The sequence below is a fragment of the Lampetra planeri genome, chromosome 1 (genome assembly GCF_965212315.1).
Source record: "Lampetra planeri chromosome 1, kcLamPlan1.2.h2, whole genome shotgun sequence".
NCBI classification, from domain to species: Eukaryota; Metazoa; Chordata; class Hyperoartia; order Petromyzontiformes; family Petromyzontidae; genus Lampetra; species Lampetra planeri.
Window position 1 is genome coordinate 39298160 of NC_136107.1, and position 27788 is coordinate 39325947.

General features: G+C 45.9%; 1 protein-coding gene across 1 annotated transcript in view; it reads right to left on the reverse strand.

Moving 5' to 3' along the window:
* LOC144722433 (myosin-16-like) overlaps nt 1–27788 on the reverse strand; it is an 81665-nt gene that overhangs the window by 41352 nt on the left and 12525 nt on the right. Inside the window, exons 13-24 of the mRNA XM_078600698.1 lie at nt 24890–25060; nt 23836–24015; nt 22356–22482; nt 20202–20263; nt 19605–19692; nt 16081–16198; nt 14507–14624; nt 13489–13625; nt 11794–11875; nt 8483–8656; nt 3512–3739; nt 1478–1582 (exon numbers count right to left, since the gene is read on the reverse strand). Of these exons, the coding sequence (XP_078456824.1) occupies nt 1478–1582; nt 3512–3739; nt 8483–8656; nt 11794–11875; nt 13489–13625; nt 14507–14624; nt 16081–16198; nt 19605–19692; nt 20202–20263; nt 22356–22482; nt 23836–24015; nt 24890–25060 (1590 nt within the window). The remainder of the gene's footprint in view (nt 1–1477; nt 1583–3511; nt 3740–8482; nt 8657–11793; nt 11876–13488; nt 13626–14506; nt 14625–16080; nt 16199–19604; nt 19693–20201; nt 20264–22355; nt 22483–23835; nt 24016–24889; nt 25061–27788) is intronic.

Here is a 27788-nt window from a genome sequence, read left to right on the forward strand (position 1 = left end):
TTGCTATATGGGACGTATCGTCCAAAATAACTGGCCAAATTGATCAAACTGCTACCAATTGTTCAATTTGGCTGTTGTGTGGATCATCTGGTAACGTTATTGATAATTATATATTGTTGAGGCTAAATGCATGTTGGAAAACATTTATGAACCCCATTATTATGCGTGGTTTTTATTAGTTGTTTGTAATTACTGCAATAATGCATCTACATTTTTGACATTTAAACCAATGAATTACAAGTCAAATTCACTATATATATTTTTTAAAGTTGTGTTACCTCTGTCTCCACGCTTACATTATATCTGGCAGACGCAAATATACGAGAAGCGAAAGCACAGAATTAATTTGACATACTCCTGTCCAATTTACCAAATGCATCTCAACTTATGCTTGCCTCAGTTTTAACACAAATCTCTCTACCGACGAGACAAATGCTTTTTTCTAGATTTCCTACAAAAAACATGAAAAATGAATCCTCGGTTGAAATTGTAACATGAAATGCCAATCCACTCTAATAATATTACGACGACAAAACACTTCCAATATAGATTTTATTTTTGGTTTAGATCACTTAAATATAAATGTGTCGTTAAACCCGCCACCAACCCGACACAGCCAATTATTAAGGTTTGTCACGCAGACAAAACGTGGCAATTAATTACTAGTTCAGCACATCGGTGTGTAGGAGAGTAAACCTACAACAGCTCCAATTTGAGCACGACGTTCTGCCGGTAATTATAACCGGCCTCATCAGGTGACAGCCAGAGTGTGTCGGGTGGTGGCGGGTTAACGACACATTTATATTTCGATTTAAAGCTTTCGTGACTGCAGGGATTCATCTTCTTGGTTCTTTCGGTAAAGTCACGTAGAAGGGAAGTAATAACATAATAAAAATAAAATATAATAAAATAATTCTCACGACGTTTCGGCCACAACGCAAGCAGCCGTCCTCAGGTGAAGACCAGGTCTGTCGGGGAGACATTATTTCTCTTCTACGTGACTTTACCGAAAGAACCAAGAAGATGAGACACATTTATATTTACACGATCTAACCAAGAAAACCTCTATTATGGATAATATTGGTCGCGAAAGCTTGTTCACCATGGAAAGCCTCACTGAGTTTTCCGAAAGGTCCTGCCAAGTTTTTTGCAGTGGAGGGTGATATTTCTGCTGCTGCTGCTGCTGCTTTGTATAATCCAAATTGATACATCTGCATGTAATTTATCAGTATTGGGATGCTTGGCCAATAGCGGTTACATTGCATCGTATTGTTTTCACTGTGAGAGGAAACCAGAACTCCGTGCAGAACAAGGTGGGGGGGGGGGGGGTAACAGACAAATTCCACGGAGAAAGTCGCCCGAGTTGGGATCGAACCCGGACACTTCTTGCTATGAGGAACAAGTGTGTCACCACTGTGCCACCCTGTCCGATGACTCGTGAGCTGATGCGATGTTTTGGGTGGATGGATATCCGCACCTGATTGGCCTCCTCTAGCTGTTTCTTCTCCTTCTGGAGCTTCACAATCGTCTCGTCTTTCAGGTTCAGCTCCTCGGTCTGCGTGCGAACCTTGTTCTCCAGAGCCTATGGATCGGCGGCACCATCATCCGTGTCCAACACACAGACACCACACACCACTGCGCTTGTACAAGCAAGCCGCGGAAGGGGCGGCTTAAATAAACACACGGTGGTTGTCAGTTTGCCATATGCGTAATGTATTGTGTGTACTCTGGCGGTGAGCTGTGTGGTGAGTGTGGTTATGCCTATGCGCCAGTGTGTGAATGCAGTCTGCCTTACAAAATACATAGAGACCTTGAAGGAGACAAAAGGGATGTGGGGGAGACGGCTGAATACTTCACGACTGTTGCTGTTTGCTACGTCTCGTATCGGCACACTTTGCTCACCAAGAGCACCCCGGAAAGCGACGTTTTTATTCTTCTTCAAACATTCCCACGGGTAGAGACAGTCGACATTGTGTTGGCGAGGGAAGTTCCCGTGACTTTGTCATCACATTGGCCTCTGCTCAAACTCAAGGCTCACACCTCTCTCATTCTCAACAAGAACTGCTTCCTACCGGCACGCGTTCCTCCCTCCCCACCTATCTCCCCCGCCCCTCCCTCACCGATGATGAAAATTGTGCGAAACGACGATGTTTTCTCTTTGAAATGAATCTCACCTGCACATTTATTTTTTCGCCCACGGAATGGGGGGGGGGGTGGAGGGCGGGGGAGGGGTCAGTGGGTTTGGACAGCTTCAAGGAATTCGATCTTTACGAATTGTCTCACGGTACAGTGCGGGAGCAACAACAGCAAAGCGCCGCGTAACAGATACGGGCTTGGAATTCTTCGGGGGTCTTTTTTGCGCTCCGATAAAGAAGCGCGATCATGGTGGTTTTTGAAGCTCTGGCCATGGAAACATGGCCAAGTGAAACCTGGCAGACAGACGCATGTTGCTGCTACGACTGCTGCTGCAGGACGCGTAACCTCGTCCTGTCTCGAACAAGACTCGGCAGCGATGTTCTTGATGATTATAAATGGTCAACTTCACAAGTTGTTGCGCACTTTTACACACACCTCGCTCAAAGAGGCGTACACAGCTCAGCGTGCCCTGTCTTTATTCATTGCCAGCCAAATGTCTTCTTATTCTTATTCATCTTTCAAAACTTGAGGCTCGTGGCAAGTCTTGAAGTAAACGATACGAGGACAGAGCCACGGTGGCATCGAACCAACGCGTCGCCCAAGTTATTACTTGGGAAGGTTGGCAGTAAATCCCAAATTAATTCACGAAGTGGAAATGCTGATGCAGCGTCTTTGCAAGCGCCAAAAACGCGTGAATCAATTTCAATTGATTATTCCAAAACGTCAAGATTTAACCTTGATTTGAAGATTTAACCTACGATATGTGAATGATGCTACGATGTTTACATATCGGTGGTTCACTAATCTCCATTTACCGTGCTCAAGCAAGAATATGACACGACATCTGCCCGTGTCCAGAACAGACAGAATGTGGTCATCGTCCCCTGACTGGCAGGAGAGAGAGAGGGAGGGAGGGTGGCGGCCACTTATGCGACTGGGACCCTCTCAGATGACAACAAGCGAGAAGGAGGGGGGGGGCCCTGGTTGGGACAACAACAACAACGACAACAACGACGACAACACCAACGTGGATTTAAAGCTTTCGTGACTGCAGGGATTCATCTTCTTGGTTCTTTCGGTAAAGTCACGTAGAATGGAAATAATACAATAATAATAATAATGAAACATAATAAAGTAAAGTAATAATATAACTATGATTTATTTGTATTATTTTATTATTTCCATTCTACGTGACTTTACCGAAAGAACCAAGAAGATGAACACCAACGTGTTTCACCTCTCAGATGACAACAAGCGAGAAGGAGGAAGAGGGGGGCCCCCTGGTTGGGACAACAACAACAACAACAACGACGACAACAACAACGACGAAGACAATAACGAGGACAACACCAAGAGTATCTCACGTCGGTCTCACCTTCTTCTCCTTCTCAAGTTTGGCCACAGATCCCTCCAGACTCTCCACCTCGATCTTGAGGTCCTGCACGTCGTTCTCGAGCCGGCGGCGCCTGCCGGTCAGCTCGGCCGTCGTCCTCTCCTCGCCCTCGAGACGCACGTTGAGCTCGGCCACTCTGACCTCCAGCTCCTTGCGCTGCCGGTCCAGGGAGGTCACCCGGCCCTGGGCATCCCCCTTCTTTCCGCGCTCCTGCGACACCACGACACGACAGCGCATCGCGATTCTAGATTTGAAGCTTTCGTGACTGCAAGGATTCATACTCTTAGGTTTTTTCGGTAAAGTCACGTAGGTAGAAAATGAAATTGAAAGTTAATAAAAGTAATAATGGAAATAAAATAAAATAATAAATCACGACGTTTCGGAGGCAACACAAGTCTCCGTCATCAGGTGGGATCGTCACAGCTAAAATGCACTTGTGTTGCCTCCGAAACGTCGTGATTTATTATTTTATTTTATTTCCATTATTACTTTTATTAACTTTTAATTGTATTTTTTACCTACGTGACTTTACCGAAAAAACCTAAGAGTATAGCGCATCGCAAGCCATATCCTGCTGCCCTCCCTCCGTCCGTCCGTCCTCTCCAACCAGACTTTGATAGAACGTTCAATTAATTCGCGCGTGTATACGTGATGTGTTTAGAGGTTACGGGAGGGCAATTTTTTTTTTTTACGCGGGTGATTTCGATGGCGATTAATAAGATCTCACGTTTTATCCTGTATTTACACTCTTTTAAAAAAAGTCTTGCAAGCATGCGCTTTGCCGCGTTATTTGGAGAACAACTATAACGGGTTTTGGAAGAGTGGAAATCCATACGAGCCAGTCGACTCTTTAACTCAGCCAACGCCTCTAAAATTCAAAGCTTAATCATGGCCCTCTCGAGCAAGGAATAAATTTGACCTTAAAAGCACGCCCCCCTTAAAAGTTCTTATAAAACTGTGTATGGCTGGCAGGAAGCTAGTTAATGTGTACAGACGAGGGAGCTCATGAAGCCCAGACGGGCGTCACATACTTCCGCAGCCTCTGCCGATAGAATCATCAGCTCCTCCAGCCTCACAGAATATCCATCCCAGTCCAGCTCAGTCTCCGACTCGGACTCCCAGCCATGACCCAGGGACTTTTCTGATAACGACAGGGAACGCTTCCTCCCTGCCTGCATCATTTCATCCCCCATTGGTCTATGTTGCTTTATCTTTTGTTTCACCCCCACCTTGCCAGCGTCTGCCCTCTGACCTATCCGCCCACGACACACACAAAATAATAATTACACGTGAAACCAATTTATTGCAAACAGAAAAATATAAATGCACACTATCACTTGCCCCCCCTCCTCCTCCTCCTCTCTCTACACAGAACAACGTGAAGCTCAGGACACTCGTTCAGTCAAGCGACTCTCAAAGCCGCTGGGCTGGCAGTGGAGGGGGTGGTCGACCCGCGCTTGTCTGCCTCTCGACTTGTCCGAGTTTCCCAGGTGACTCGCTCGCTCTGCCCCCAAACAACTCCCACCACCCCCCTCCACCACCACCACCACCGCAGCAGCAGCAGCGAACCCCTTCACGACCGCTGTCCGCCCTGCCACGCGCCGCGCCGATGGGTAACTCCACCCAATCAAGGATAATGAAGGGTAATTAAGAGTTTGCGCGCATTATTCCATCGGAGGCGCAGCAGCAACTTTGATCTTGTTTGAGCAGAGGCGGGGTTTGCGAGCACGGGGCGGTGCGGATTTGTATCGCGCGTTCATTAAGCGCCGCTTTAAATGATTACGCACCGCGTCATTGGGATTTGCAAATGCAAAATATGTAAAAGTATCGTTTTACATTACAAAATTTTTTTCATATGAGAATTGTACCCCTAAACGAGCACCACAACTCATGTACTGCATCTCGTAGCCGTAACTAATTCTCGAAACGTAACCCCACCGAACCCGTCGCAAAAAACATCATTTGTCCAATTTTTTGTTTAGCTTTAAAGCAAACAGCACAATTAAGGTAACGACTTACTTGAACTAGGAAGCGAGGATGTTTAAACACTTTCCTCGGCTCGTTGTGTTCTATAAATGGTGACAAGCACTCGGCTTCTCTGCCCTGCCTTCACGGGCGTCTAAGTAAACTCAGACGAACGCAAACGCGAAACGCAACACCGACTTAATAAAGCCGGTTGGTCTCGATGGCGTTGGAAGTAGAGGCAGGCAGGCAGGCGCGAGGGTGGGTGGGTGGGTGGGTTGGTTGGGGGAGTTAGATAAGGGGGCTTCAGGTTTGGTGGACAAGGAGCAGCAAGCAACATGCCATTGGCCATCTCCTTAATCGCGGCTTTCACAAGGCACCTCGCAAGAAGAAGAAGAAGCCCCATCCCATTGGATGCTTCCTTAGCTGCGGCTCCACCCCAGCGCCAGGCGAAGGCTGCCCGGGCTTGCTGAACACAACAACCCCCACAGCGCCATGACCCCCCCTCCTTCCCTCACTGCCCCCTTGTTCAAGGTGCACCTTTTGTGAACGTTTTTATTGATACATCACAAATCAGGCTGGGTGGATTAATAACAAAGCAGGGTCGTGAGAGGCAGTGGATTGACCGTGGCAGATGATTGCTGTTATGGTGAGGGGTATTTAATGGGCACTCTATTTTTATGTTCCAACACCAAATAGATTATACTTTTGCAAGGCATCGAGTCTGCATTCACCACACAGTACCTGTGGCAAAACATGCAAACAAACGCGCTCCGATTATACTATAAGCATTGTCTTTGAAACGGATGTGCCTACACCGGAGACGTAATGGCCTTGTCTCAGCAGTGTTATGTCAGCGAATGCCAAACAGTGAATGGTACAAAGACAACGTAAGTATTGAAACACTTAGAATTCGGGTCGAGCAGTTGTTTATATCTGAATAAGAATAGGTAAAACCTGAGAAGAGGTCAAATCTATTCTTATTTTAATAAAAAATATTTGATTAATAAGGACAAGTAAAAATAATAGGTAAAAACTATTATTATTTTTCATCATCTTGTAAACTGCCAAAATGTCCCATATATATATTTTATGTTTCTTCTGACTTTGGTTAATCATGAAACAATTGTTGTAGGTTCTGCACGACAGCATGCAAGAGGGCTTCTGCTTGCCCCATGTGAACATTCACGGTTTCCACATGTCACCGAGAGTCTTATCCAGTTTACAATTCATATCTGCTACGCAAAAAGGGGGATCTCTTATCAAACATCATTCACGTGGCATTCCTTGGCAGCCAAAACATGGGGCATGCGAATTCGAGCGACCTACGACAGATCGCATCGGACTCACCCCCAGACTCTAGACAGATAGCCATCCTTCTGCACTGCCATTCCTCTCCAAATCATTTCTCAATAACAACATGCCAGTGGCTTTACATCTTTTCAACGTATGACATCGCTGGGGCAAATGTGATTCCGCAAGTGAAGGTGTCCTGGACATTTACTGTAATGTTGGAGAATACCTGTGATTAATGAGTTACAAGAGTGAATTCAGATTGCCAGTTTAATATTTAAAATACCGTTATTTCCAAAACTATAACTTTTATTACCTAATTCCATTGAAGGATGCAACAAAAATGAACCTTGACATTGAACAAAAAAGTGAACTGCAGAGGAATAGGACAATGCAACTGATAACCTGAGCTCCTTCATTTTAAAACGAATTCTCTTTCACTCCTGGGATGATTTGCTGTCAATAAAAGCTACTGTGAAATGTGACCATTTAGAACTAGATGCATAAATAAGACTAATATGTCGAGTAAAAAATAGAAACGTGTTTAATACGTGTCAGCATGCACAAATGCTTACACTCCAACGTGAAACACGTAATTCCATATTTTTTGCAAAAAACAAAGACCTAAGTAATTTAAATAGACACCTAATTTACTACGTGGAGAAAGTGTGATTTGAAATATGTTCGCGTGCAGGTCATCCTTCAGCCAACGAGATAGTAACGTCCGTACGGACCGTGACGGAGATGAGACCACACAGACGCTGAGGAATGTTTCGAAAAACATTCCGGCCTCACACACACACACATAAAAAAATGAATGAAAGTTCTTCTCATCGCTTCTCTGTCCCGGGTCCATCGCACAGTGCGCGCTGTACGCACGGTTTGCGAGAGCATGCACGGGTCGCCTGACGGCCTCGGAGCGGAGAGCGCGAGCGAGAATTCGGCGCCGATCGCCGCACGCAATACCAAAGTGCACAATGCTTGCAATGCACACTCGGGCATGCATGAGTGTGTGCGCACATGCAAATGTAAACATGTACTCGATTCACACGTCCACACCTAAGAATTCTATAGTGCTGGACGAATTTGCAAATTACACTTTTTTTAACGATGCTTTTAATTATTTGGAGGTCATTGACAATACGCTGCTGCCGTGGGTGTAGTGGTTAGCACATTGGGGTTACGAATCCAGAGGTACCTGGTATGATCTCCTGGCGCAGCAGTTAAAATAATCGGAACATTTCTTAAATCTCCCCAGCTCCTCTATGCGCCCAGCAGTAGTAATAGATACGTCACTGTCAGTCTTCGTTTCTCATAATACTTTACAGGTTTTGTTCAAATATTTGGTTTCCAAGGGGCAACAAGGTCCTGCCCTCGATGGACGTACGTATGTTGAACTTCTTTCGCGCCGTACGTAGCCAACTGTGCTAATCTGAGGTGCGGAGAAGGACCACAAACTAAACACAAAAAGCAGTTGATTAGGAAGCCACTGGAGCTACGCACTTTTAATTCTAGATTACAAACTAATTCCTTTAGAACTGCTTTTCGTGTTTAGTTTGTTGTCCTTCCACCGCACGTCCGGCGTGCACGGTTGGCTACGTACGGTACGAAAGAAGTTCGACACACGTACACGTACATATGGCCTTCCTTCATGGCACCGTGGATTTGCATTCCCGGCGGGACGGACGATGAACTCACAGCGTCAAGCTGCTCCTGCAGGACATTGCGCTCGGTCTCCAACGTGGCCACCCTCTCTGTGAGCTCCTTGAGGTCCTCCACCATCTTCTCGGCCTCCTGCAGGGCCCTCTTCATCTCCTGCTCCTTCTTCTTGCGGTCTTCTTCCTCCTTCAACTGGATGCACATCGGCCTCACCTGCCAAGTCACGGCAGACACACTTTCACATTGTTCTGCAGCAATTCACTTCAGGCCCAAAGCAAATGATCATTCCGAAGATTGTATAAGTTATGTACGATGTTCAAAACCATTTTAAACACCTTAATGAACACCGAAAAATGTAATTTTTTTTATTCCTGTGATATTATTGTACACAAGACCATGAATACAGGGAGTCGAATTCTAAACTGGGACTGTCTGGCACATGACACTTATGCACATCATTGTTACACTGCTAATAACAAGTCAACAATGCTTCGCATTCTGTTACATTTTTGAGCTTGTAGGAGTGCGGTCATTAATTATTTTTTTTAATGCGAACGCCATTTGGACGTGGGACGCGGGAATATGCACCCATGTTGTTGTGAGGAGACATGGTATATGACATCAGATTCTAGGATACAAAAACCTATACACATCTGATGTTGGGTCTCTAAAATTGGAGTGGGTGGGGGCTAGTTATTTAATTAATCATGGGTTTAATTATGCTGATTTAAAATATCAAAACTACATTTTCGCTGGTGCTTTTGGCGAAAAAATAACAGTGGAAACTAAGGCCAATCGTAAGCAGGAAACACCCCCGTTACCAGTTACTGACACTCCACCGTAGCCTTTCATTTTATTTAACATACACTTAAAAAAAGAATGTTATGCCTTTAAGCGATAACATTTATGCACATATTAATGATACGTACTTTAACAATTTTGTAAAAAAATTGTATAGACGTCTGTTGTGAAAACAGCCCAAATCGCATAACAAGTCCACTGTGGTGAACAAAGAATCGACGTGGAATTACACGGTCGAAATGTTGCAAAACAGGCAATGACATTTTGAAGACGCATCCGCGAGGTGAAGAAAGCTAACGTCGTGAGTGAGAAAAGACCCCGAAGCGTGAGGTACACTTTGAGACGTGGGCGATCTACCGATGTGAGAGAGTTGAAGTAGTTTTGACACACGAGAGAGAGAGAGACATCAGCACTTGGGCCAACAAGCCTACAATCGCCGTCACTTCAAATTAAGGTAATTTTTATTTTATTCGCGGTATGAACTGCTCAATGCGCACATCACACTTATAATACGACCGCTGCCCTTTTGGCAGAGAGAAGCAGCGAAAGGCAGTTGTGATGAAACATTTGTGTAAATTATATTTGTGCGGGGGCTATGTGAGTGCCAGCTGACATTGAACGAGATTGGCGAACTGGAACAGTGGGGGGGGGGGGTGGGGGAGTGTGTGGAGGAAAACAAACGCGAGGTTTTGTCGTTACGTACTTGAGCCAGGTGCTTCACTTGCACACTAACGATGGGGTTTTCCTGCTGGAAATCCGTGTAAAACAAGAACACTCTCTTGTCCATCACACCCGTGGCGCCGAGTGGCCGCGCCAAATCCCGCGCTTCTTCGGACCCGCTCGGGCGGCCGGCGTTTTTAGGCGCGGACGTTCTAGCGCCCGCCCGCCCGCGCGTGCCCGTGAGTGTGTGCCCGTGCGTGCGTGCGCGCGTACCGGGGCGTGCGTGCGCGCGTGCGTGCGTGCGTGGAGGGGGGTGTTTTTTTTTTGGGGGGGGGTTACGCAGCGAGGGGAGGGCTTTGCGGAGCTCGCACGCCCGCGAGAGGCGTCGATGACTGAGAAGCTCAAACCTGCGCCCCCCCGAGAGAGAGAGAGACAGAGAGGATTGCCGCCCGGTCCGGTTTGAGCACGGGCAAATTGGTGGCACCACGTGATTGCGGCCAGGTTTGCTGCGGCCTCAGAGGAATGATGTCAAGAGGTGACGGCTTCACCGAGGGGGCGAGCGGCAGTGTAGCGGGTTCGTGCTTCCCGCGAACCCGAGTTCGATTCCCACTCACGGCCAACGACGGTGACGAATATCTGAAACCGGCTCCTAGGCCCTCCCCCTAGGTCGACTCAGCCTCAAATGAATACCTGCTGCGGTGTGTAAACAGCGCCACTGGGGAGAGAAAGGCGGCCCGGTCGTGGTGCTGGCCACCCACCCCCTCGTGTGCTGTTCCGGCCTTCGTAGGTGCCCATTAAGAGCACTTGCCCCAACAGTATGTTAAGGCTATACGGGGGATCTTTGTCTTTTGCTGCTGAGCAAACACGGAGTTCTTTGCTTTTGGCCGAGGGCCATTTTGCACCCGACAGATCTATTGCAAAAGTACGTTCGTTCGCAGCAATTGTGTGAGACCTTTGTTGCATTGTCATTTAACTTCTCCTCTCTTATTTTAGAGTTCCCCTTTTCAGAGGCTGTACGGAGGGAGGCGATGGAGCAGTGTGGGGTGCGGGGTAGAGGTGAGCGAGCTGTGACACGACGAACTTGACGACCTGAGCTCATTCACGGTCGCCACGGCTCACATCCGTGGCGAGTGGTACCACGAATGGTCCTGCTCTCTTCCGACCCCACCCGTTTCGCCAAACCCGCAATGACCAGCGTGGCGAAGTATGGTAAAAAAAACCCCGTAACTGACATGATGTGGGCAAGTGTTCATCAGTTGATGGATTGAGCATGGGTGGAATTATTACTATGTATGTTTGTCATATGCAGAGCCTTCCAAACATATGTTAATACAGGCTGGGAGGCTTGTTTAAATTCCCAACGCGAGTTTTTTTCTCTGGCAAATATTTGATTTCCAATGGAAACGTCACGGTTCGGCAGCATGTGAAATAATGTTTCTATCTGCATACATCAGTGTTCAGTAAAGGAAATGGGAGGACGGGAAAATAAAAATTCAAAATGCTATCTGCCTAGACAAATTGTTGTGTTACTGCTGCACGTTGATGAATGCATTGTTGGGAATGCACGCACATTCGCAGTCCCGTCTTCATACTGAGCAGTGGATGTCTTTGCAAATGCCTGATAAGTTAAACATCTGTGATTGCCTGCCCATAAGCCTATACGTTACTATTCCTTTGCTTACGTCATATATACACAGCACTGTATATATACGTCAAGGTATATATATGAAATAGTGTGCGTGTGTTGTTGAGAGGGCGCATCTACATCGGCCACGCCAGTTGCTATAAATTCCCGTAACGTTGAAGGGAAATACATGTATGGTCACATTGTGAATGCTAAACACCTGAAGGGATTGCCGTTAGCTACACGTGGCAAGGCAGAGCAGTACCTTCGTGTAGAGTCGGAACCAGGGCCAGTGACGCAGCTGAAGGAAGCTGCGAACATTGGACTGAATAATCACCATGGCGTCCCTGTTTGAGAGAACGCACGCACGCACGAGAAAAAAAAAACCCAATATAAAACTCCAGATTTCATTGGGCTTCATAAAAGGTATCAGGGCAGTGCGACGTGTCGCAGCCGTTTTCTCAATCCATTGTTGAAGGCAGGCCTCGCCACTCCATCAGTTTAGTTTGAGCGTACTCTTAGGTTCTTTCGGTAAAGTCACGTAGGTAAAAGAAATCTAGAATTAGTTTGAGCGTGTTTACAAATGCGCTCATGAGGAAACACTCTTCTAGGACTGAAGAGCCGACACCAACAGCTGCCAATATACACACATTAATAGGTAAATAATACTCGAGTATATGAAATTGTGCTCACGGGAATCAATAATTTAGCAATTTGTATATTTATACAAATTACAAATTGCTCAGGTACTGTCGAGTATTTTCTTCCAGTGTTTGTTTTGGTAAGATTTAGATTTCAACTCCACAGCAGCATTTTGCGAGCGACACATTTTAATGTCTCGTGCCTGTCCCCACGTGCCGCTCCGCACAGCAGAAACATTCATTTGTCAAGCCAAAGGCCCCCCCCCCCCCGCTTTTCTTTTCCTTCGTAAACTCACCGGTGTACTTAGACCGGTGAGCTTCAAAGTCGGGGCTTTAACGTCGTTATCTGGGGCAAAAACCATGCCCAAACATTCCCTCGGCTCAACCGCCGGGCAGCCCGTCCATGCTACCGCACTCGCTATCGGGGGCAGGCATCAAGGTCTCCAGCCCCCCCCCACCCCCGTGAAACTCAATCGCACGGTAAAAACCAGATAATAGGACGAGACCCGCCTTTGACCTCCTTTCGCGAGCGCGAAGGAGCCAGGCTTGTGTCGCGATGTGACGACGAGCGCCGCTCTCTAATGACCGACCGTGCCGACAGCACAAGCACACAACCCGATTTGGGGTCGCGTAAACATAATTAACCCATTGATTTCCCTCGATTTTGTAACCGCTGGAGTCACAAAATATCGGCGCGCTATCACGTTACTGTGTCATCACGCGAATGTTAAAACGTTAAATGTGGAATTTGTGGCCGACTTCGTGCAACTGGTGCCGTAATTGGGCAATTTATAACGACGTGACACTGAGAAGCAGCTACATCTGTGCCATTTTAGTTCAATATGTCCTCGTTACACTGTAAAGTTTGCCTGGATCTTGATGATTGCATTATCTGGTCATGAACACTTATCGAACTGATATTAAAACACAACAATAAAACCGAAGCAAAGGCTTGGATGATGATCACGTGGCTGATGAGCAGTCGGGGTTTTGCCCTTTTGATTTACCAGTATCTAAAACAACACTTACATTTTATCGAGAAAAAAAAAACCCTGCAACATTTCCATTTTAATAAATTACTCAAAAGAGCCCACAATCTGTTTTTAAGGCCAAGCCAAAGCGACGCATACAAAAGAAAAAGTATAATTCTGATCACGAGTCAATTAATATTTCATGCCTTTAGTAAAATGCATGCAGCAAAATAAATAAGCGGAAACGGTCCTTAAATAATGGATGTCGCCAAAGAGGTATTCCAACAACCGTTCCCGAGATGCCGGAGACTCTTAATAATACATGGAAATGGCAGGGAATCAACTCACCTCTTGTCCAGGACCTTCTGGAAGTCACGGCGGAAAACTTTGCCGCGGCAAGAGGCCTGCAGCTTGGTGATGAAGCGGCAGATGCAGTCGTCGCGGACGTCTTCCAGTTTGCCGAGAACGCCGGCCCGGAAAAACACCTGCACAAGGGATGCAAATGTCTCAAGTGCGATTACCTCCTGAAGAGCAAATTTATCTTTGAATAGAAATATATAATTATGGAACAAAACTGAAACGTGCAACTACAAAAAAGCACAAACGTGGAATTTACGTTGAAGGACAGAACGAGGAACACAGGGATGAGAGAACATGGGTCGGTACATGACAATTGTTTAAGCTGTTGGGAAAAGTAAGTGGGATTGGGGAAGGACACTTCGCTGGAAGGGATGGATGATGACCGATGGTCAAGAATAATTACACGTGTCCTAGAGGACATTTGCCGAGGAAATGGAGTGATGAAATCAGACTTAAAGCTTTCGTGACTGCAGGAATACATATTCTATGGGTCTTTCGGTAAAGCCACGTAGATAGAAAAATAATAAAAAATATCACGACGTTTCGATCGCAACACAAGCAATCGTCTTCATGAGATCAGCTTTGTGTACAATTGGACTTTTACATCGTGGGATCTTCAGAGAGGGTGACAGCTTCGGGAGTCCTTCATACAGCAGGGGATTGATCAGTATGATGATGATAATGAAATGAAGTACCAATATGACTTCATAAACTATGTTGTTTGGGTGGGTTCCCCATTTTAAATCAATCAGTATGAATAAATACGCCACTACTCGATTATGCAATAATAATCACCACGCCACGTAACTAAACACATGCAAATTTATATTCACTTTCACCACGGCAAAAACATTCGTATGATATTTGTTGATTGTGCTCCACGCAAAATCAACAAATATTAATCTTTCATTGGAATATTATTTTGTTTCAGGGCAACGGTGGCGCTGAAAGCACATGCATGAATCGGTCCCCCGTTTCTGCTTGCAACGCTTTGCATCTCTCTCACCTTCGTGAAGCCAATCCTATACTCATCTTCCACGAGATATGTGGATTTCAAAACCTTCTCTGTGATGGCCTTAGGATCAGTCTCCGTCTTTCCAGCAACTGGGTTAATGATTGAGTAACTAAGAGATAAAGAAAACGCACGGTGACATTATTCCTTTTAAACAAAACACGTTTTAAAAAAAAAAATCGAAATGTGTCATGAATCTCGAACTACATTAACACTTTTTGACAGAAAATCTACCAACTACACATTGCGATATAGCATATACACAGACGAATTTTTATTTCTGTAAAGTATACACACACGTAAACATAGAAACACTTTTTGATAACTTGGTAATAAATGTTATATCTTTAAACATAGCAATCATGCGTTGAGTATATATCATTGTATAGGTGGTAACGCCGCGTAAATACGAAAACATCATGCGCAAAGCACCTAACCATGTTCGATCTCGGAAGCTCAGCAGATTTTGAGCCTGGATAGTGCTTGGACGGGTCGCCAGCATGCGTATAACACACATGGGCAGAGGGCAGTGAAGAAAAATCCACTGCTGTTCTGTACCCCCTCCCACCCTCCCACCCTCCTTGACCATCTCGTACTGACCAGCGTGGTGAAGCATGGTCACGAATCCCCCATGGCATAGAGAACATGGGGAGGCCGTCCATACAGCGGCGGATTGACAAAACAGGATGTGCATGTGGAATGATAGCACCCAGGGACAGAGCCTCGGATACATCTAGAGTAACTTTGCTGTTACTTCTTAAACAAAATATTTTGACAGCCGCTGATATAAATTGACTTCAGGTGTGTGCCGTATTTGGAGGATCTTGACTCGCTTAGCTTTCGAGACGGGCGCATGACTCAACTCATCATGCTTACAGAGTCAATACAATAAGTACAGGTATTGCTGTAGTTTGGGATAAGTTAACAGATGCCACGCTATGAAAAAGCTTGCCCCCCAGGCAAGGAAATTTGGATTTTGTGACTCACTCAGGGCCACTAACACATACGGATTTGCATTTAAGCTTAGGAATTTGCATTTGTAATGCACTCAAATGTCTCACCAACTCAATGCGCTTTATCACATCTCATCTCGACCATGCCCTACTGCAGTATGGCCAAGGAGACCCCGAACGGCAGATCTCCCTATGTGACACAAGATGTCCTTGAAAATGGGTCTTGGTTTAGTAGTGGGGGGGCATTGTTACTATGCTGTTTTTTCCCCATTTAAGTAATATTAGAATCTAGTTTAATATTCAGTAATTTTGGTAATTCTGCCAAGTTGAACTATGACACTGACACACATAGACGACTTAAAAAAAATATAGAACGTCATGAGGTCGTTGACGTTCACCACGAAGCAGAATGTAAGTATTCAAGGTTAATTCCTCCACGGTGTTACCCAGGGTGGCAGCTGGGCTCCAACAGCAACGATGCAACAAGTGGCGAACGTGCTTTCACGTCTCGGCCATCTCCCCGCTCCTGAGCAGATGCGCGCACCTTCCGACGTCTCTTTGATCACGGAGGCAATTGTGATTTTTGGCTGCAACGGGATGGGTGGTCAGGCTTACCGCTGCACAAACTCGGGGTACAGAGTTCTGTTGGGGAAGCCTTTGCGACAGATGCGGATGCCCTCCAGCACGCCGTTACAGGCCAGCTGGTGCAGGATGAGGTGAGCGTCCACCATGCCTGTGTGAAGGTCAGGCCAGAGGCCGTTAGATCACACAGCAGCAAGAACACAGAGGCGACGGGGCTTTCTGTGTGGGCCGCACGTCGCATTCACGCAAACCTCCGCGCAAAAAAAGAATGTGACTTCAAGGAATGCAGCCGCCACACACGCCTGTCTCTGCAGGACGGCATTAGGATTTCGACGAACCGTACTTTGCTAGAATGGAAATTCGAATTGCCCACAAGCCTCAAATTATGTGACGGACGTCTTAAGCCAAGCTCAATTCCATGTCTATGGTGTTAAAAGAAATCTGGAAACGTTGAAATATTTCCGTGGCTGAAAACAGAGATCTGCTTGTGTGTTATACTCGTATGTACAGTATGTATGCACTTAAAGTGTGTGGTTAAACTGATTTCAATTCCAAATTGGAATTTAAGGTTTTTTTATCGGCTTATTTTGCTCCTAGTCGTTGCGTTTAGTTGCACCATTTTACAGATAGTGTTTATTTTTAGGAAATAAAAATTGCCAATTTGTGCTAAAGCAATATCGCTCTTGGTTTACAACTGCTGCAGTGTTGCTTGATGGTTACAGCCTCTGACATCTGGTGTGCCCCGAACATTTTACACATGTGAATGGCAGGATGACATTAACTGCCAACTTCTGGATTCATTGCTTATTCCAGGTTTTTTTATTGACCTTCCATTCACTTGTTATACGGTGAGAATAATTCACTCGCAATGACTTGAAAATAAAGAACATTTGCATAAATCATGATGCATTTCAGCACTTAAGAATAATTGTTGTTGTTTTCATGTAACCTTGAAAAACGGAATGTCTCAAGATCTGGACGGGTCTGGGGTGGCTAAAAAGGCCCCCCCCTCCATCCACTCCCTCCCTCCCCTCCCCTCCCTCCCTCCCTACCTCCCTCCCAAGGACCAGCTTCCTTCAGCTGCGTCACTGGCCCTGATTCCGACTCTACACGAAGATTCCGCTGTTTTGCCACTGCTATTTGCCTACCGGCCAGTGGAGTTAGCGCAATCCCTTGAAGAGCTGGAGCATCATGCACGATATGCAAATGCAGATCGTATCGTTTTCGATCCGCTTCACATTTGTTTGCAGTTTGTTTACGTATATATGTTGAATTTTTTTCGCACCGTACGTGCCAACCGTGCTGACTGTGTCGTGTACTCCCCACCACCCGCCCCTGGGTTTTTGTATACCCCCACCCCACCCTCCCCCTTTAAACAAGGTCACGCCACAGGGTTGGTCAATACTTGTTCAGGAGCGTTGGGTATTTTAACGAGAATGTTTGCATGTGGGAAAAAAACAGCGCAGGGTAAAAAAAAAGCCTACGGATAACGGTTAACTTAGGGTAAGTGTATTTTGTTGAACCAGTTGAGAAATCAAGAGTTCAGGATGAGTCTCGTTTGCAAGAGTGAGCTCGTGCATGAGTCTGCCAGTACGTGGCGATACTCGCTAAGTAGAATCCCAATCGAGTAAATTTGCAGGTAATTTTCGAATATGGGAAATTATGACCCTAACGTCGGCACACATTAATTATTATGATTACACTTGCAGTATTAATCAGGGCGGCCGCTGGATTCGAACCGTTAACTACAAGCGGCCAACGTGCTGGGCCGTCTCGCCAGGTATGTTGAATATTTGGTTGCCGCTATAAATCTCCACATGATAAGCCACTTCGTTGAGCTGTCATTTGTGGCCAGGTCGCTTCTGAAAAAGAGCCACGTAGCTCAGTGGGCCTTACCTGGTTATGTGAGTAACATATTTGCTGTCCTGGCTTTTCGTAGACCTGCCAATCTGTGATCACGTCACGCGATTCCTTCTGCATGATCTAACAACAGTGCCTCAAAAAGTGCTGGGTAAAATTATACATGCACTGCCCTGTCGAGCAAGGAAGGTGTCAGGAAAGATTTCAACTTGAATAGAAATGAATTCAAAAGCACTTTTGGTGTTTGTGCCATTCTTTATAGTGCAAGGCTATATAAAAGAAGGCACCACGTGTTATAGACAATCATAGTCTGCAGTCGTTTTACACAAGACGGCCAACGTTGCTGTGCGCTTGCCTTTACTCAACTGTAATTTGAAAGTAATTTTCTAAATTGAACGAAATAAAAAAAATTGGCCGCCACACACGGCGTACAGCCACTTCTCCAGAGCAATACAAAAGTATACAGAAGACAAAGTTTCAGGTAAGGCTCTTCTTCAAAGCGGAAGGACAGTTTTCAAAACATCTCCATATATATTTTGTTTTCCTATGATCTCAGTCATCCACTGTGAAGCAGACGGCGAAAATATGTTTTGGTCAATGCACGCACAGTCTTCAACGGGACGGCCACGTGGGCTTGAACTGCAAACCTCTGCGGTTCACTCGGCCAGGTCAATGCCACACTGACTCCAGGCGGATAAACGCCAGCGTCTCGCCACTGCAGCCCAGCGCATAGGAAGGCTATCCCGTGCACACAGGGAACGATTATTGTACCACTGTAGTTTTATTTCATTCGTTAAAAGCAGAATAATGGAGAAGCATCTTTTTTCCACATCGGTAGCAGTATGACGGACGATGATTTGAAAAATATAGTAATTCAGACATCCACCCATAGGTGTTCCGAGCAAGTAATCACAACGGACCAATGGCCATTTGAAACGATATTGCCTGCTCTCCAGGTCAGGTCACGCTTTTTGAAATACAAAAAAAACACGTGCAACGTGGAAAGGTTGCTTTTTTTGCTTACTTTTAGTGCGTTGCTCATCCTCGTTCTACATTTGGTTTTGAGTTACAAGCAGAGTGACGAACACACTTCAATAATGATTCGCAATTAATGTGTTGGGTCAGATCACATGAGGATGCTGGTCATGACGACCGGCGAAACGTGGTACCCAATTGTAAGATGTGCGTGGATTCCTCTCCAACAACAGCGGTGGTGCTTCCGAAGCGGTGATGCATCGCTTTGCCTGTTTATCGATTTAAAGCTTTCGTGACTGCAGGGATTCATCTTCTTGGTTCTTTCGGTAAAGTTACGTAGAAAATAAAACATAAAATAATTCTCACGACGTTTCGGCCACAACGCAAGCAGCCGTCCTTCACCTGAGGACGGCTGCTTGCGTTGTGGCCGAAACGTCGTGAGAATTATTTTATTATGTTTTATTTTTATTATTTTTTTATTTCCCTTCTACGTGACTTTACCGAAAGAACCAAGAAGATGAATCGCTTTGCCTGTTTATCGCGTGAAAGCGTTGTTATTAATCGGCTATGTTTGGACGCGGGATGGTACAGGTCACACATTCTCCTTACCGTGCTCTAGCCCCAAGAAATGTATTCCGAATCATAATATTAATCACGAAAGCCTGCACGCATTACACTTCAATAAATCAGCGGTAGTTTATTATCGATGAGACTTGGCTCACCTGATTTCTTGAACTCATTGGGGACTATGCAGCGGACAAAGTGAGGGGAGGTGCTGTGAAGAGTCGCCATGAGCTTGTTCAGCTGCTCCTGGATTGCGGAACGCAGCAGTGGGAAACACAATTTGTCTCTACAGAGAGCACACCGCGTGTGATATATCATTAAAGCAGATTCTTATTGGATGCATCGTAACCTATGTAACCGCGATTGTGTTGCTAAGATCTGTTCTGTATAACGTCTGTACCCGTCGCAGGACGCCTGTGAAATAGGGCTTGACAGCTCAGTGGGCCCTTCCTGCTGAACAAAATAAAATCGATCCGCTATCTGTCTTCGAGATTGAATATGAAAGATGAAAATGACAGTGGTGAAAAAGCGTGAAAGTTGTGCCGATTATCCAGTTGGATTGTCAAAAAACAAGTCCGCGCTTTTAAGAAGGAAAAACATATATATACGAAAATAGGCAACATTTTTGGGCAATGGCCCCTTTCCATGGCAATACAAATTATATAAAAGGCAAAACATTTCGAAAAAGGCTCTTTTGTGCTTGTGCAGCACACACTTAGACAAAAGCTGGATTATATAAAGGAAGGTGAACTCACTCTATAAAACACTGATACGGTCTGGAAGGCCGATCCTTTCTTCTGCTTTTGCTTGGCGCCGGCTGGGGGGAAGTAAAAATAGATGCGACAAGATAAAGGAACGACGCGTCGCTTTCACAGCGATGACTCCGCTCTTGTGCCAGTTGCGCCTGTGCATTGTGGTTTTGACAAAACAAACGCGTAACAACAAACCCCAGTTGCATATTCTAAATCATTAATTAACCATCACGAGCTTAAATATACGCTGCCAAGCCTGCTGGTGCCCATTCAGACGCTGTCTTTCCGACAGACCTGTTCTTCACCTGAGGACGGCTGCTTGCGTTGTGGCCGAAACGTTGTGATAATTATTTTATTGTATTTTATTTTTATTATTTCCCTTCTACGTAACTTTACCGAAAGAACCAAGAAGATGAATCCCTGCAGTCACGAAAGCTTTAAATCGAAATTCATCACGAGGTATTTTCAGAACAGGACAGTGACGTACACAGTCATTATTTGAAAAGTCACTCGCTTACAGTTCAATGGCGCAACCGCAACCGTGTATGTGCTATTTGTGGTTATTAAGTTCCACTGCTGCTTTATTATGTTATCAATGTTGATGTAATGTTAAAAATGCATCACGTTAGCTGATTTTTACCACAGTTAGTAACGGAGACAAGGGGTAGATTTACGCCAAAAATTGCGTAAATAGACATATTCACAATCATAAACAACGATCTCAATCACTTCGTCATGCCACTGCTGGATGGAGGCCTCCGCATGCCGTGTCAGTCTAGGAAGGTCATTTGGCCGTTCTTCATCACGCTGGTCAGTGTGGATTGGTGGAGGGCATGGGTGGGGAGGTCAAAAACTGGTTAAGATATCACTCACTACCGATGTTAGCTCTGGCTGGGAATGAAAAAAAACAAAAATAAAAACTAAACTATTTTTAATTTTACCCGGTAAGGCCCACTGAGCTGTGTAGCTCTTTTTCAGAAGCGACACAAACGATAGCCCAACGAAGTGGCTTATCACGTGGAAATGTATAGCAGCCAAATACTATGAATGCGTGACGTTGATTCTAAATGTAGAGGGAAAAACCGGAGGGCCCGGAGAAAAATCTACCCCAACCACGTAACTGTGGCACCATTATGTAATCAAATCATTACAATTGATTACGTATCAATTATAATTGATATGTGATGGGCGACGTTCTGGGCAATGGCCCTCCCTTCATAGCACATTTGTGCCTGAAGAAGCGTCTGAAATGTCACTTATTGTACTGTATGCATACTTTAATGCAGCATCTAACAGGCTGCTGGGGCAAGTGCGGTTAGTAGCGAGCAGAGACGCAGACAAAGCTCCCCCGTGTAGCCTCTAACAGGTTGCTGGGGCAAGTGCGGTTAGTAGCGAGCAGAGACGCAGACAAAGCTTCCCCGTGTAGCCTCTAACAGGTTGCTGGGGCAAGTGCGGTTAGTAGCGAGCAGAGACGCAGACAAAGCTCCCCCGTGTAGCCTCGAACAAACTGCGGGGCAAGTCCGGTTAGTAGCGAGCAGAGACGCAGACAAAGCTCCCCCGTGTAGCCTCTAACAGGTTGCTGGGGCAAGTGCGGTTAGTAGCGAGCAGAGACGCAGACAAAGCTCCCCTGTGTAGCCTCTGTCAGACTGCTGGGGCAAGTGTGGTTAGTAGCGAGCAAGGACACAGACAGAGCTTCCCCGTGTAGCCTCGAACAAACTGCGGGGCAAGTGCGGTTAGTAGCGAGCAGAGACACAGACAAAGCCGACTCCTGGGGCAAGTGGCCCTGGGAGTGCGGTGTGCTGACGGGACTGCACCACACAGCCCCCCATCCTTTATTGGCGAGCGAGAGGTTCCTGCCAAAACGACATTGGCGTACACTCAGGCATACGAACAGCTGTCAACCCATACGGGTTATTATTGTGCAGGGAAATTGAGTTTTCAGGTCCATACGGCATGCAGCCGTTGCAATACGGGCAACAACATGTTTTGTGTCTATTTGTTTGTGTTTCTCTCTTGTGATGGGACTTTGTAGGATGAACGTTGAGATGCACAAGGTGGCATGGAGGTGACCAATAATGTCTGAATTGGTCCGTAATAAGGTAGGGCACTGACACAAGGGGTTGCGTTTGCCTCGCGGCACCTCGTTGCGGGCATCACCTGCTGCTTCCTCCTCCTTGAAGAGCACTGACAGCAGGGGCATGCTGGAGTTCTGGAAGAGGCTCACCACCGTCTCATTGAGCGGGTCCTTGTTCTTCTCAAGCCAGCCCTGCGTGTTGTAGCCCACCTGGGAGACGACGTAGTTTTATGTGTTTATACTGGTAGGCACGAAGTGAACCAGCCTACAATAGATTATATCGTCCGTCCGTCCGTCCGTGTAGCAACATCGCCCCTTACTGCAAACACTTGGCAGGACCCTACAAAAACCTTTAGACTCAGTGACGCTTTCCTGGCTAAACAAGTGTAATAATACATTATGTTTATATTCTTTGGTTATTCGTTCCTACCAGCCCACCCCGCAGGGTCCTGTTATTAAATCGGTTCGTCCCCAATTTTCAAGAGAAGTGAATTTCTGCCCCCCCCCTCCCCAAAGACAAAGATCCCCCCGTATAGTCTTAACAGACTGTTGGGGCAAGTGCTGTTAGCGAGCACCTATGAAGGCCGGAACAGTACACGAGGGGGTGGGTGGCCAGCACCACGCTCGACCGCCTTTGCGGAGGTTATCCATGAGTTGGTGCCCTTCTTCAAGTTGTTCTTGACGAAGGGACATCCATGAAGCGCTTTCTCTGCCCTCCCCGACGGTCCGTTGTAAGGAGATAGTCACAAAATTTAGGAAATCTCGTCAAGTAATCGGAGTTAAACACGAGGGGGCAGCACTTTCATGCACGCTTTGGCACAGAGTCACGTTTGTCGCATTGACAGTCAAGACGGTATTTTATTAATTCTCATCGCCAGAAATCTGGCCAAATGGAAGTGCGGCACACAAATGTCACGCTGCGTCCGTTTTCGTGTTTTTTTAAATCCTCACGCAGGCATTGTGCTAGCTAGCCTGAGGCAGCCGACTCATGATTACACTCGACAGCCCGGTTCAATCACGACCAGATTCAAGCGCAGGCTCTCCGCACCGCCATCTCTGCGCTCCGAACCCCTAAGATAACCTGGCGACCTCCCAACAGCGCGGGGGAATTGAATTAACCGCTAAATTTACACAGCGGCACAATTGCAAAGCGCAACGGGTGACGGTGTGACAGAGTGACCCTGCGAAGCCCTATAGCAAGTTAACAACACCAGCCCCTTGTGAAATTTAACAGCACGCTATAAAGCTTAGCCCCCACGAAATTACATTTGATGTTAGAAAACTTGAAGTGCCGTTGCCAGCGAAGCTGGGTGACTCAAGAGTGAAGGTCATTAGCCGATCGATCGGACGGACGGACGCATCACGAACATGACATCAGCTTTCTTCATTCACCCACAACCACTAAACCCCGTCCATTAAATCTCTTTTGTCAAAATTCCCACGTCGGGCTTTGCGGACAAAGCCAATTTGACAGCGGCTGCCCGATGGCGGCTGTAACCTGAGCCATCACGCGCTCAGCTTATGCACGACTCGTGTGCACGCTTTGTCGGGATGCCTTTTTACCGTGCCGGCGTAGTGCAGGAGTTCGAAGGTGGCCTCTTGCCCAGCCTTCTTGCCCGCCTTGGGCTTCTGGAATGGCGCAGACTTGCCCAGGTGGTTGTCGTACATGGCCGCCTTGAAGGTGGCGTCCGTGGCCTTGGGGAAGACGCACTGCTCCTCCAGGATGGAGAAGATGCCCATCGGCTGCACAGGGGAGAAGTACGTTAAAAATAGAAATTGCTGGAAAAAAAAAGCGAACCGCACGTTAAAGGTGGGTTGGGGTGGCAGTGTCGCGGTAAGCGGTTAGCGCGACACTGCGCGAATGAACCCCGTGACCCAAGTTCGAGTCTCGCTCACGGCCAACACCGGTGACAATTATCTGAACCGGTCCTGGGCGTCCCCGTGGTCGACTTTTAGCGTTAAGTGAGTGCTAATCTCCGATTTGCACGGTTGGCTACGTATGGTGCGAAAGAAGTTCAACATAAATGCAACCAACGGCATTGGGGAGACAAAGGCGGCCGGGTGTGGTGCTCACCACCCACCCCTTTGTGTGCCGTGCCGGCCTTCATAGGTGCTCGTTAACAGCACTTGCCACAACCGTCTGTTACAGGCTATACGGGGGATCTTTGTCTTTGGAGGCAATCTCAATTGGCCATGATGAATGTGGGCAGCCTCGTTGTTGTGAATTTTATGTCCATTGGTAATTGCTTTGGTTTAATTGGGATTCAGGAAGAGCTTCGCATCAAGATGTATTTATGAGCGCTGCCTCTGCCGCTCAGCATGGAAATTCATACTGCTCATGCCTCGTTCATTACTGGGCCTGTTCGTAACTCTGCGAAACAGCCCAGAACTTGTTTTTCCAATCAACAGCAATAACAAACACAATAAACGCACAACGCACAACATGCATCTGGCCATGGCGCGCATTGGTATGCTGAAATGCAAGGGAAATTTTCCAATACAACTATTTGTAAAGAATCGAATCTCAGGATTGGATACACGTTGCACGCTTACGTCACGCTTATGGCACTATACACACAAGTAAAGTGTACGGCAAATTGAAATCTGGACATGAAACCTTCTCCAGGAGGTCAATGCAGGCAGCGAGATCGAGACCGAAGTCGATGAAGACCCAGTTGATGCCCTCCTTCTTGTACTCCTCTTGCTCCAGCACGAACATGTGGTGGTTGAAGAACTGCTGCAGCTTCTCGTTGGTGAAGTTGATGCACAGCTGCTCGAAGCTGTTGAACTTCATGCAGCACACGTTGGCGACACAACCATAATCATCGTCATCATCGTCGTCGTCATCACAAACGAAGTCATCGTCGCTTTCAATATCGGCATCGTCACTCACTCACATTTAGAACCCATTAGGATTTTCCAGTTTCAACCTTTGAGCAATACAAAACGAAGTACTGTGCTCCCACTTTCTGCAGGTGCCATTGTTCTGAGTTGCGTGTGTGCGTGATTGAATCGTGCAGCGTGTGTGCACTCGCGATTCTAAAGCGACAATCTACACCGTGTACACTTTAATTTCATTTCATTCACGAAAATATTTCACCTGGAAAAATCCCTCCAAATGGAACATCTCATATGCAAGGGTGTCCAGGATGACATTGATACGTACGTAGAAATGCTATACATCTCTGCTTGTCTGTTGCATGGGGTTCTGAAATCCATTATGCTGGATGCTGTGTACGTTGCTAGTGCTCTGGATTTTGCACGTTGTTTTGGGTTCCATTATTATATAAACCCAATAAAAATGCTTCAAGCCCAGCAACCTTCCACAACCACTAAACATCGGGCCTAGCGTCATCATCTGCTTCACAGTGACGGTGGCCCAGATTAAACTGCACAGCAGTGATTCGTTTGCTATTCAATTGCAACAAAAATGTACATTGTGTATTTATATAGTCGACTGTTATTTCTTGTCAATCACATGTCTTCGATAAAAACTGCATTCTATTTTAATTACATGCACGCATTGGTATCAATTACGTTGCAGTATGCCGGATAGTGCCTATACCCAGCATGTATCTCACCCCAGTGTGTCTAGCTGGCAGAGGTTTGACTCTGAAGTTGAAGACGAACGTAATAACCCTCAGTGGGTGATATCTAAACAACAGGTTGAGAGAAGGGCTTTCAATCAACATAACTCAACAGGTTAATGATTCACGTTGTACGGACAAATGTGTTCCTCTACACTGCAGAACTTTGTCAAGAGGTGTGGGTATTGCAGGACGCACAGCATTCAACATCTAATACTGGTAGGAACGAAGTGAACCAGCCTACAATAGATTATATCGTCCGTCCGTCCGTCCGATGTCCGATTAGGTGTAGCAACATCGCCCCCTACTGCAAACACTTGGCAGGACCCTACAAAAACCTTTAGACTCAGTGAGGCTTTCCTGGCTAAACAAGTGTAACATTCCCTTATAATTCCCTGAGATAGTTTTTAATTAAAACATTTAAATTCAAAATTAACTCACAGCGGCCTAAAGCCTACAGCTAGGCCTAAAGCCTAGAAATAGGCCTAAAACTCTCCCTTCGTATCGTACCCCCGCAATTTCATTTTATTATAGCCATTCATTTGTTCGTTCCTACCAGCCCACCCCGCAGGGACCTGTTATATATTCAGGGCCTGGCCACACTTTATGGGGCTGGCCGCGTTTCGAGCCGAGCCGTAAAGGATGTGTCCTTTACTCTTATTCGTGTTTTTCCCCGTCAACAAAATGATAGATAATTTAACACACGTCGTACTCAGATTGTAAATGTTGTGGCTTGGCTCTCCACCACACTGGTGTTGCTGTATTAGTGACGAATTGGCACGTTATGTTTACGTGACAACCCTTACGAGTTGGCTGTGTCGGTGGGTGGCGGGTTTAACAACACATTTATATGTTTACGCGATCTAACAAAAAAAAAACCTCTATTAAAAATTATAGTTACGTAGCATTCCAGACTAATTATTATTATTGCTCGAGGGCAGTGGATCTCAACATTTGTTTGGCTGCTGTAACTTCCCTTGTTGAATCTTGTTACAACCTAGCAACACCCACCCCGTCTTGCCTGACCCCCAACATGGTTCTGAGAAATAAATGTTATGAACAATGAACGTAAATATTTTAACCAATTGTCAATTTTGTGAGGTGACCCTAACTCGCGAGTGACTGCAAGCGAATAATAAGTAATATTAAAAATAAACTTTAAAAAAAAATACACGCTTTAATGAAATGTACTAGTAATGGCAGAACTCTACGACTCTAGGAAGTGGCCCCGAAGCTTGCCATAACGTACGGGACCGTGGCCAATTACAGCCAACGTCAGTTGACCATGGACAATTAGACCCAAGCCGAAACATAACATATAAAAAAAGAATGTAAACAAATATATATATATTTTTTATGATAGAATATAGTATTGTCATCAGTATGACATAAGTATACCAAGTTTGCCGTCGATACCACATTGGGAAGTGGGTTAAAATTTAGCTACAAGTTTTGAGGACGACAACAACAACATACAGAGTTAATAGAAAGCGTGTAAAAAGATTGTTTGAAAATATGATTTTTTTTATGATAGAATATAGTATTGTCATCAGTATGACATAAGTATGCCAAGTTTGCAGTCGATACCACATTGGGAAGTAGGTAAAAATTGAGTTACAAGATTTGAGGACACAACAACAACAGACAGAGTTAATAAAAAGCGTGTAAAAGAATAAACGGGCACTCTGCGCGCGTGACATCATTTGATTGCGCTTTGCTGGGTCCTCTTGTAAACACGCATCGTTCACCATCAACGAGTTTAGAAAGGTCTTTCATATTGTTCTCGGTTACCATGTGGATTGACATTTTGTCTCAGCTATTTTACATCGCCAAATTCCCACGTGACCATTCACCAATGACTCTCGTGCACGGTGATGTAATGTCACACGTTTATAAATCACCCTCACGTGGACTCCAGGGGTCAGAGGT